Source organism: Camelus ferus, chromosome X (assembly GCF_009834535.1).
Source record: "Camelus ferus isolate YT-003-E chromosome X, BCGSAC_Cfer_1.0, whole genome shotgun sequence".
Classification (NCBI taxonomy): Eukaryota; Metazoa; Chordata; class Mammalia; order Artiodactyla; family Camelidae; genus Camelus; species Camelus ferus.
The window spans coordinates 69,844,998-69,857,358 of NC_045732.1; the positions used below are offsets into that span (position 1 = coordinate 69,844,998).

Consider the following 12,361-nt stretch of genomic DNA (forward strand, 5'->3'; position numbering starts at 1 on the left):
TTATTCTTGCAGCTCTCCACGTAGAACAGGTCACAATGACCTGTAAACTTTCAATAACTTGTTGAAAGTTCTGCAACTTTTAATCTCCATATGAATGGGAAAGTGTTAAACCGTTAAGGGTCAGAGCCTTGAGAATATATATCCCATATATTTCAGGCTATAGGCACCATTCTTTTACAAAAGGTGCAGAATCAGCGTAACTAAGCACAGGAAACAGCACAGGATTAGAGCTAAAGGAATAGATCTAATATGGAGTCAGATTTGTTCTTCCCTGTTATAGGGTGACTCCCAGGTTTCTGGCATGGGAGCTTAAATAGACAGTGATGTGATAGACTGAGACGTGGAATAAAGGAGAAGGAGCAGATTTAAGATTGAGGCACGGGGGGAACATCCTGATGGATATGTCCAATAGGTAGCTGGATAAGTGGCCGGAAACTCAAGAGAGCTGTAGTTCTGTGATGTGGCAGTTAGCTGAGTTCCTGGGAATGGATTATATTCCCTAAGAAGAGGATTGAGGACCAAAAAAGGAGCTCCATCATGACTTCACAGATCACTTCCTTCTGACCACTTATGTCCATAGTCACTGGCTGGGGATTCCACAGCTGACTCCCTTACTCTGTTGCCTTGTACATTTCCAGGCTCAGAGCATCTTATTTCGTATCTTTTTGGCTTCTCTAATAATTAAAAATAATGCACATGGATATAAGGACAATAGTGTTAAGACACTTTGCTTAGAAACTTAGAAATGACTCTTTTGATAATAACACTGGTAATAAAGACCTAACATTCAGTAACATTTTCATCTTCTTGTTTAGAAATACACTGTGGTTTTGTTTATTGCACAAATGCATGAATTTCAGCCTGTGACTTTACACATGGCTCCATAAACCACCACCACCCTTCTATGCCAATTAAACATATTTTGTGAAAGTTGTTCTGTTTTTCTTTTAGCCAAGGTACAGATGTTCTCTTGTCTTATCACTTACAGATTTTATCATAATAAAACACCAAATTAAAGAAAATACAATCTAAAATTCTAATCTACAAAGAAAAATGTATGCAGAAGGAATGCTAGTTTTACCTAAGGAGTCCTCTCTCTCCAACAGGCTGGTTCAAATAAAAATTGACTTGTTTTCCATAAATTTCATTTACTCATAGCACTTTCATAATGTCACTATTACATCCAAACAAGAGTGTATGGCATGGTTTCTGTGACCCTGGCAAGCCATTTCTCCTATTTTCTGCCCCTGTTAGATCATTATCAGTTTTTCAGGGAACAAAGCCCTTCTAGCCCTTGGTGAGCAAACTGTAAAATATTTGCTACTGTTTGATTAATCATGATGGGTGATTACTAGGTGTCTCTGGCTCAGGAAGTGCTCAATCCAGCTAAATTCCTTTAATGGTTCTCTCACCTCAACTCTTATAGATTTTCTTCCTTCCAAAATGTCACTGTTCCTCTCTTGGGTTCTCTTGGTACCTGGGCTTCATGATACAATCGTGAACCACTTAACAGCTCTGAAGTTAAAGTAACCACCTGCCATTTTCCCCAACAAAGTACTACTCTCTATGTAATTCCACAATGTCGACATTACATTCAACTCTACTGGAGGTTCACTGTGGCAATCCCAGATTGGAGGATCTTCTGTTCCCCTGTGAGCATTTCTGGAGCTTTGACTGTGCTATCGCCTAGGGTATGTTCCAGCACCCAAACTCAGATCCTGGAGGGTTTGGAGTTCAACCTCACAGACACTCGAAAAACAGAGATCCAGCAGAGCTTCCAGCAATTGATTTGGTCACTGAATTTCTCAAAGAAGGAGCTGGAATTGCCAATGGTAAATATTCTCTTCATTGGGAAGTGGCTGAAACTAATGGCAAAGTTATTGGATTATGTCAGAATATGTCAAAACCCTTTACGTGACCTAATTCTCCAATGTTTCTGCATCCTAGAAAGAGATCAAAAGTCACATGGAGATGCAAATCAAAAGGAAGATGCTGGACTTTATCCATGACCTTCAAACTGAGCACTATCATAGTCCTGGTGAATTAGCTATGTTTTAATGATGAGACTATAAGATGTCAATTTCAAGTTCAATGTTCAGATAGTTTGCAGGTAGAAGAGGAAGCTCCTGATGTCTTCTCATTGGCACTAGCAGGCGTCCCTCATAGCCCTCATAACACAGTGACCTCCTCTGCTGAACATAGCTGTACGTATCACTGGGTCTTCCATGGGTAAGGGATCCACACAGCTCTTTAGATGAGCCCAGGAAACTTCAATGAAGAGGACACGTTCAGAGAGGTGGGTGACAGTGGCACAAATATCCTGCTCACATCTGGATAAAGCATCACAGTTTCCAAAAGGTTTGGTGAAGTGGGACAAGCCTGCACTCGGCAGGTGGACAAACTTGGCTTTAAACCCCACTGTGACCTCACTTTCTGTGTACTCTTGGGCATATGACATAAATAATTTCATCATGTTTTATTAGACTGCTCTGGCTGCCATAATAAAACACCATTGACTGGGTGGCTTCAGCAACAGAACTTTATTTCTCACAGTTCTGGAGGCTGGGAAGTCCAAGATCAGGGTACAGTTAATTCAGTTTCTAGTGAGGGCTTTCTCCCTGGCTTGCAGATTGTGACCTTCTCTCTATGTCCCCATATGGTCTTTCCTCAAGTACATGCCTGTGAAGAGAGACATCGCTCTCTTCTTCTTCTTATAAGGCTACTGATCCTATTGAATTAGGACTCCACCCTCATGACTTCATTTAAACTAATTACCTCCTGAAAGCTCTATCTCCAAGTACAGTTACATTGAGGGTTAATGCTTCAACATGTGAATTGGGTTGGGGGGATATAATTCAGTCCATAGCACATGTGCTATGTGCCAAGGTTTTAATTTTGATGCAGTCCAATTTATTTTGTTGTTGTTGCTGCTGGTGATTTTGACATCAAGCTGGCTCTCCCATGGAGGGGCAGAGTCACAAGGCTCTTTGGATGAGCCCAGGAAATTCCAAGGCAAAAGGCACTTTAAGAGAGCTGGGTGCACCGTTCCTGAAATCAGTATTGTGGCAGACATTGGTGAAAAAGGAACCAAGGCTGTAGCTGTCCCTGAAGTCAGTTTTTGTGCCTAAGATAACTCTTTCACTTTACCATCCAATCTGATAGATCTTTGTTGCTGTTGATTGTGGAGAAAAGCACCAGGAGCATTTTCTTTCTCAGGAAAGTTGTGGGCCCGATGGAAGTAAAATTGGGAAAGAGGTTGTGGCCTAATTGCCTGTGCTTATTGCAATGGGGAGAAAATAGTATAGCCTGATGCAATCACTGTGGGCTTGGCCGTGTCTTCCTTTGTGCGGGGTGGAGATTGGACCTTAGCCAAACTGCACTGAGTGTGGAAGAGGCCATTCCTGTGGCCAAATATTCAGGTAGTTAATAAGTGTCTCATTAGCCAAAGTACAGGAAGGCCCATGTTATTTCTCTGTGTCAGAAAATCGCCCAATTAGTCAGCTCCAAGGAAATTGAGTGGGTTGGCAAATGTCCCGTCTCTGTCCTCTGGGGAGCAGTTAAAATGAAGATCATATCCTCATATCCCAGTATCATTAACTAGATCAATGAACGCAACATAATAAAAATACAGTGGCTTAAACATGAAATCTCATCTGCCTTCCCATCAGAACATTTCTTGGTGTACTTAACCAGAACTGTCATTGGTGGGATGCAAAAAGTGGTTTTCACTACAAGGCTGAGTCACAGACTTGAGAGCTACTGCTGAGAATGTGGCTTTTGTGACCTAACAAGCATGGGACAAAAGAACAAGAGAGACAAGATGAATTCTCCTGTGCATGCCCCCCTTGCCCCTCCCAAAGTTCCTGTTTTGCTAATTTATAAGCTGGGAATAGAAAAGGAAAGTCATTCATTCACATTATATCTCATATCTCCTTTTCTGCATCCCAATCAGACACCTTTCCAAATGTTGCACCCCTGTCCCACTTGCTCAAGTGTGAATGTCCTGGTTAATCTGTCTTTTCGTCCCTATTCTCACTGACATTTGATACCTCTGTAATGCCAGATCCTTCAACAACTTCCCCTTGCCGGTGCATGCCATCCTGCCCCCACCCACCCAACTAGACTTCATCTCAGACCATATGTATTCAAAGCCCCAGTATTAGAATTCATTACACACAAATAGCACAGTGACTATTAATGAGGTAGTGTCTGAAAATTCTAGCCCTAGAATGAAACCCTTTAGTGAAAAGGAAATAATAGCAAATGCATAAGTGCTTTTGCAGATAATGTGCTTTCCGTTTGAAATAAATATGTACTGTTTAGAAAAATACGCAGTCCACAAACATTTCTAGTTTTTTTCCCCCATCAGAAGGATTTGCATATAGGTTTGCTTACCTGTGGTATATATCACACTTTGGTTTTATGGATAAGAAATTGGAGGCCCAAAGAGGAAGAGTGACTTATGGTACAGAAAATTCATTGATAACATAGAGTTTGGTTTTACTGAAGTTATATTACAATCCTGGCTTTCCTACTTACACTGTTTTATAACCTTGGACAAGGTACTTAAACATCTTATTTTCCTCATCTGTAAAATGGGAACATTAATAGTATCCTTATCCCTCCCAGACTTCAGACAATACTATAGAGCTACAGTAATCAAAACAGCGTGATAATGGCACAAAAATACTTAAACCCTTGTACATCTTATTTTCCTCATCTGTAAAATGGGAGCATTAATAATATCATTATCCCTCCCAGACTTCAGACAATACTATAGAGCTACAGTAATCAAAACAACATGATATTGGTACAAAAAGAGACAAATGGATCAATGGAACAGAATAGAGAGCCCAGAAATAAATCCACAGACCTGCAGTCAATTAATCTTTGACAAAAGAGGCAAGAATACACAGTAGAGAAAAGACAGTCTCTTCAGCAAGTGGTGTTGGGAAAACTGGACAGTTGCATTTAAATCAGTGAAGTTAGAATACTCCTTCACACCGTACACAAAAATAAACTCAAAATGGCTTAAAGACTTAAACATAAGACAAGACACTATAAACCTCCTAGAAGAAAACATAGGCAAAACATTCTCTGACATGAATTTTAGCAATGTTCTTTTAGGGCAGTCTACCCAGGCAATAGAAATAAAAGTAAAAATAAACAAGTGGGACCTGATTAAACTTACAAGCTTTTGCACAGCAAAGGAAACCATAAGCAAAACAAAACAACAACCTACAGAATGGGAGAAAATATTTGCAAAAGATGACACTGACAAGGGCTTAATTTCCAGAATATATAAACAGCTCATACAACTTAATAAGGAAAAAAAACAACAACAACACAATCCAAAAATGGGCATAAGACCTAGACAAGCTATTCTCCAATGAAGACATACGAATGGCCAATAGGCACATGAAAAAATGCTCAAATTGCTAATTATCAGAGAAATGCAAATCAAAACTGCAATGAGGTATCATCTCACACCAGTCAGAATGGCTATCATTCAAAAGTTCACAAACGATAAATGCTGGAGAGGGCATGGAAAAAAGGGAACCCTCCTACACTGTTGCTGGGAATGCAATTTGGTGCAGCCATTGTGGAAAACAGTATGGAGATTCCTCAAAAAGCTAAAAATAGACTTACCATATGATCCAGCAGTCCCATTCCTGGGCATATATCTGGAGGGAACTCTAATTCAAAAAGATGCATGCACCCTAATGTTCATAGCAGCACTATATACAAGCCATGACATGGAAGCAATGTCCATCAACAGATGACTGGATAAAGAAGATGTGGTATATTTATACAATGGAATACTACTCAGCCATAAAAAGAAAAATGGCATTTGCAGCAACATGGATGGACCTGGAGATCGTCATTCTAAGCAAAGTAAGCCAGAAAGAGAAAAAAATACCATATGATATCACTTATTTGAGAAATCTTAGAAAAGAAAAAAGAAGACACTAATGAACACATCTACAAAGCAGAAACAGACTCACAGACATAGTAAACAATCTTATGGTTACCAGAGGAATGGGGGTGAGAAGGGATAAATTTGGAAGTTGGAGATTTGCAAATATTAACTACTATATATATAAATAGATAAAAAACAGATTTCTTCTGTATAGCACAGGGAACTATATTCAGTATCTTGTAATAATCTTTAATGAACAAGAATATGAAAATGAATATATGTATGTATGACTAAGACATTGTGCTACATACCAGAAGTTGACACATTGTAACTGACTATACTTCAATAAAAAATAATAATAATATCCCTATAATCAGGTTTTTGTGAACATCTAATGCCCCAAAGCATGTAATGTGCTTAACACAGATCCTGACACCTGATAAGAGCCCTGTAAATACTAATTGTTTCACTATAGTTGGGCAGCATCAGACAGTGGTCTGGTGTCTGATCTAGGATTTTAGTGTGGGTTTCCTGACTTGCAGGCTTTTGTTTTCTAGCACAGACCCTACACTCAAAGGGCAGAGTTAATGTTATACAAGCCCCTTCCTAAATCTCCCCAAATGAGTTGAGTCAGAAGTTGTTCTGGGAGGAATATCAGTATCTCCAGAGGGGAGTCAGGGATTAGCAAGACACTGTTCCTTAAGTAGTTCATGTATCTTGTTAGAGACTAAACCTCATTCGAATCATTCACTCCTGCGGCCAGATCATGAAGGACTACCATTGTTCACCTTAGAAATCTCAGCTCATTCTAGCAAACTAGGAACAGAAGATAATTTCCTTAACTTCGTAAGGGTTAACGGTAATATATCTATACCAATATCTCACTTAATAGAGAAATTTTACAGCAGAATTTCTACTAAGTTGAGAAAAAGACAAGTATTTTCTCTATCAATGTTTCTATTAAACATTGTACTGGAGGTCTTAATCAATGCAGCTAGATAAGAAAAAGAAATAAACATTATAAAAGATGGTGTGGAAAGGAGAAAATAAATCTGCCTACACAGAAAAAACAAGAAAAATCTATGGATAAACTCTTAGAACAAAAGGGAGATAACTTGTTGGGGACTAGGACACAAAAGAGTATTGGTATGTATAAAATATATAAGCAACAAGGATATACTGTGTAGCACAGGGAATTATAGCCATTATCTTGTAATAACCTATAATGGAGTATAATCTGCAAAAACACTGAATCGTGATGCTTTAGACCTGAAACTAATATAATGTTGTAAACCATTCAGTGAAAAAAAAGCATAGTGGTACGGACGTCATAGAATTCATAAATTCTGTTTTCCTTTCTCTATTGTAGTAGAATTATAGGGACATGGCTTCCCTGATATATTACATTTCCTAGCCTTCCTTACAATTAAGTGTGCCCATGAGACTAAACTCTCATCAATGGAATATGAGTGTAAGCGATATGTGACATTTACCGGCCAGGGCATTACAATAGTTGGGTATCTCTTCCACTCTCTTTCTGCCTCCTTTGAGCTAGATAATAGACCTACATGTGATCTGCCTTTGACTGCCAAGTAGGTGAAGAATTCTTTAGCAGTCTGATGAAAACTATGCATCTCTTTTCAGAATAAACTTTGAAATGCCAAAAAATTATTTAGGATTACAAAGGACACCAATAATGTTGAACTATATGATAAAAATACCACAATGACAAATTAGTGACATGGTTTTGTGTTGGTCTCAGCCTATCAATAGCAGTGTTATCATCTAGGAATGCCTGAGGCACTCGCCCATTGATGCTGCCTGTGAGGAGCCCCCCACGGACATTTCCTCAACTAAAGCCAGTGTTGTAGCTGGACTAGCCCTTGTGGTTCTTATTATGATTGCAACATGCACCTTACCAACAACCATCAGGGAACTTTGAAAAAACAAAGTTAATTACTCAGGTCCTGGAGGGTACACGGCACACCCGAGGGCCGCATAGCAAGACCATGAAGAGAGAGAGAGAGAGAGATAAAGGAACTTGGGGCTCTGCATTTATTAGGGTCCAAGGGCAGGATGGCTACGTTCACTCTTTATTGGTGAATTTGAAACATTAGAGCGGATTTGGGCACAGGAAGGGAAAAGCGGGGTCACTCACTTGGTCTGTTATCTAGATTACCCAATGCTTTCTAAAAGAAGAACTTCATGGGTGGGGGCAGCCTGGGTGCTTACTTAATTGTGTAGCTGGTAGCTGCCGTAAGCTGGCAATGTGTTTATTTGAGATAGATGTCTTTGAACTGGATGCCTTGGCAATCAAAAGCTTAATGTCAGGCACTTACACTATGTAAAGTAACATATGTGCTTCTATAATAACATCTTTCAGCAGGTCCCTGCTAAATATGGTGCTTCCAAAGTAGTAGGAAGTATAAAGGATATTTTGAAATATCTACAAAAACTATAATGTGCCTTGAGATTATGTGTGATTTTGTAATATGTACTGTGATTTTTGTGACACAAATTACAGGTACGGTTGCCACTGCTGTGGTTCTTGGCCCATATTCATAAATTGAGAAAATGCTAAATTTCAGCTGGAGGTTTTTGAAATTAAAAACAAAACATTTTAATTTTCAAATTAATAAATTCTCTGAATTTTATGCCCTTAGATCTTCTTGAAGGGCCTGTGGACTCCATGTTAAAAAACTCTGCCTTGGCAGAGAAACAAGACCAAAGTACCTTCATATCTAAATACCCACGTGGAGTAGAGCTGCCCACTGCCCTAAAATGCTGATTTCAGATGTTTAGGTGAGCAGAAAAACTTATTTCTTCCTTAAGAGTCTTACTTATCGCTGGGTTTATTTAGTAAGCAGGCTTGCCTTACTCTAGTACAGAAATTGGTAGCAGTAGTGGGGATGTTCCAGGATAGTCCTCAGGAAGGTGACTCTGAAACATATTTTATTGCATAGGATGTTTACTATGGAGTGCCCTTGTCATGGATGCTTATAGAAGGGGATGTAAGTGTGCAGAAGTGGGCAGAGGCAGAAGTAAAGTTGAAATGCAGATCCAAAAAGCAGCAACCTTGACTGACTGCATGAGGAAATCTGGGGGGAAATGGTTGGTTAGAGTTGTCCCGCACTGGGTAGAAATGGCTGGGCTATCACATACCTACCTCAGTCACTCACTGGATGGATATGGGTGAGATGTCTCTAGGAAAATAAGGCTGTCCTCGAGGGGGCTAAAAACTGAAGACTGTCTGCTGACAGGACTCCTAGCATCTGGGACAAGTCCTTTCTTGAGGAGGAATCTGTATGGCAGACCTTCATATCCACCACTGTTCACTCGTTTTGCTGGTCAAATATATTTCATCATATAAGTCTGGGAAGCGGCTCCTCCATGATTTTGCTGGATCTTTCTTCTTTGGGAAAACAGAGGAAGATTTGTGGAATGAACTACAGCTTTCGTTTCTGCAGCTGGCCTAAGGGTCACAAATGATACCAATCATCTCCCTTCTCAGTTTATTCTAGGTTCCCATTCCCTTCAGCTGCTCTCTGTAGTGCACCATGACATGACTAAGCACCTCATCCCTGCTGAGTCTTAAGTCACTGATTACCATGTTCTTTTTTGACCAAGGTTATGGCATTTATCCATTTACTATCAAAATTGGGCAAGGGAATACAAAGAGGCACTCATGTAAATCACTCAGATACCAAGCATACTCAGCTTAATCCACTGTGAAAAGACATTCTTTCCTCCTCCCGGTGATCAGGGTCAATTGCCCCCATCTAGATGGTTTAATAAAGAGTCTAAATCTATTTTCTGCTCCCCCCCCCAAAAAAAAAACTAAAAGCTTTCTGTTTTTTTTGTTGTTGTTGTTAAATTGAGATATAATTGACATATAATATTATACTAGTTTCAGGTGAATGACATAATGATTCGATATTTGTATATATGGTGCAGTGGTCACCACATTTCACATCTGTCACCTTACATAGTTAAAAGTTTTTTTCTTTGATAAGAACTTTTAAGATCTACTCTCTTAACTTGAATGTATACAATACAGTATTAATAGCTATAGTCACCATTACATCCACATGATTTATTTATTTTATAACTGGAAGTTTGTATCTTTTGACCAACTTCATTCACTCATTATTCCCATGCCCACCTCCTGCCTCTGGCAACAACCAATTTATTCTCCATATCAATGAGCTTTTTTTTTTAAAGATTCCACATTTGAGATCATACTGCATTTGTCTTTATGACTTATTTCACTTAGCATAGTGGCATTAAGTTCCATTCATGTTGTCACAATGGAAAGATTTCCTTCTTTTTGTGGCTGAATTATATATAGATAGATAGGTATATAGATTGATTGATTGATTTATCTGTCCTATCCATCCAGCTATATGTCACATTTTATTTAATCATTCTTCCACCAATGGACTCTTAGGTTGCTTCCATGTCTTGTCTATTGTAAATAATGCTGCAATGAACATGGGAGTACATTTATATTTTTGAGTTAGTGTTTTCATTTTCTTTGGATAGATAACCAGAAGTGGAATTGCTGGATCATATGGTAGTTCTATTTTTAATTTTTTGAGGAACCTCCATATTGTTTTCCATAGTAGCTGTGCCCATTTACATTCCCACCAACAGTGCAGGAAGGTTCCTTTTCTTCACATCCTCATCAACAGTTGTTATTTCTTGTTTTTTGGATAATAGCCATTCGAACAGGTGTGAGATGATATCCCACTGTGATTTTGATTTGCATTTCCCTAATGATTAGTGATGTTGAGTATCTTTTCATGTACCTATTGACCATCTGTATGTCTTCTTTTTTTCCTCACTTTACTTGACTCTCTGTGTTGGTTTCTATGTATTAGATGAAGTAGTCACCCCTTCCAGTTTTGAAGAAGTGTCTTTGTGTTAGAGATGAAACTTATTGTTCAACCTTGCTCTAGATCTTGATTATCTCTCAAATCTTTGTGATTGTCCAAGCAGACTATTTTGTTTTTAAAGCTCCCATTTGTTGAGGATGTGCAAAGACCTGTCAGTGTCTCATAGTGGGGGGTTCTCAGTCAGCACCCAGATTCAGGCTGATTGGAAGCCAGATCCTCAGGCAGCAGCTTTTAAAGTATACAAATATAACAGTCCTGTGAGACTACAAGCATAAGCCCTGCTGGCCACTATACTAGGCAGTCTGGAAGTGTCCCTCAGGTGATAGTGACACACATCTGGGCTCCAGATTAGTGTGTGAGCTCCTTTCTGGGAGGTACTGGCAAGCTATAGCAAGGCAGAAGGAGCACACAAAGATGGCATCTTCTAGCCTATCTTCCTTGCGAGCATCTCCATAGGCCTCTAGATGAGCCAGACCTGAAACCTTCCCCTCAGGCCAAAGCTCTAAGTCAAACAAATAGGCCTCTTTTGCAGAAAGACTAGAGGTGTGCTTCATTCTGTTGTCCATGCAGTGCCCTGCCAAGAATTCTCTCTCTGACTGTTACAGTCCCATGGGACCCAGGATTGCAAGCCTCACCCTCCCAGCCACGAGAGCCAGGTGTTCTAGGGGCATACCCTGGGTGGCACCAGACATAAAAACTGGGGCACCAGACAGGTGTAAGAGCTCCCCTCCAAGAGATACTGGTGTTCTGGAGTGCGGAAGATGGAGATTGCAAAGATTGTACCCACTTTCTGAGGGCTCTGATAAGGTTCACCGTCAGCCCTTAGATATGAGTTTAACTAGAAGCCTGCCCTTCAGGCTGCAGTTATGATGATAAACTTACAGGCCTCTTTCACGGAAAGACTGTGCTCCCGAGCCTGTTGCCTCTTGCTGTGCCCAGAGAGGGATGAATTGCTGTTTAAGAACTCTTTCTCTGTTGGTTTAAGTTCTATGGGAACTGTGAGCAGAAGCCCCATTGGCCCCCCCAGAGCCAGGTGACATGGAAGTGTCCCCTGGCAGTAGCTATAAAAATTGGGGTTCCAAACAAGGGTATAAGCTCCTTGCTGGGAGATACTGGTCAGCTGGAGCAAGGCAGAGGAAGAGTGCAAAGACTGTTTCCACCAGCCTCTGTTTCCCGAGAGCAGCTTTGTAGGCCTCAAGAAGTTTGCCAGGCAGAAGCCTGCCTGTCAGGCCAAAGCTCTCAGTCAAATAGATCTCCTTCTCAGAAAGACTGGGGGCGTGTTTCAGCCTGCCATTGTGCAGTGCCGTGGAGGTGGTAGTCTGCCAAGAATGGTCTCTTCAATTGTAATAGTCCCATGGGACCCAGGAATGCAGGCTCCCCTGGCTTCCGGAGCCAGGTGATCCAGGGCATTCTCTGGGCTGCAGCTGCAAAAGCCAGGCTACGAGATGTAAAAACCAGGGTACAAGAGACATGAGAGCTCTTGAGGGCTCTTAAAGGTTGGAGTGCCTGATGTGAGGTTGGAACCCTTTGCTCCTCAGGGAAAAGC

The 12,361-nt window shown here is 40.4% G+C and overlaps 1 protein-coding gene across 1 annotated transcript; it reads left to right on the plus strand.

Annotated features, from left to right (window-relative positions):
- The first annotated feature begins 1,443 nt into the window (after positions 1-1,443).
- On the plus strand, positions 1,444-3,368 carry SERPINA7 (serpin family A member 7). Its single transcript, XM_032474693.1, is given in 6 exon segments — positions 1,444-1,507; positions 1,510-1,894; positions 1,896-2,013; positions 2,015-2,229; positions 3,059-3,147; positions 3,150-3,368. Coding segments are annotated over 6 exon segments (1,032 nt in total). The 3' UTR covers positions 3,311-3,368.
- Positions 3,369-12,361: the final 8,993 nt, after the last annotated feature.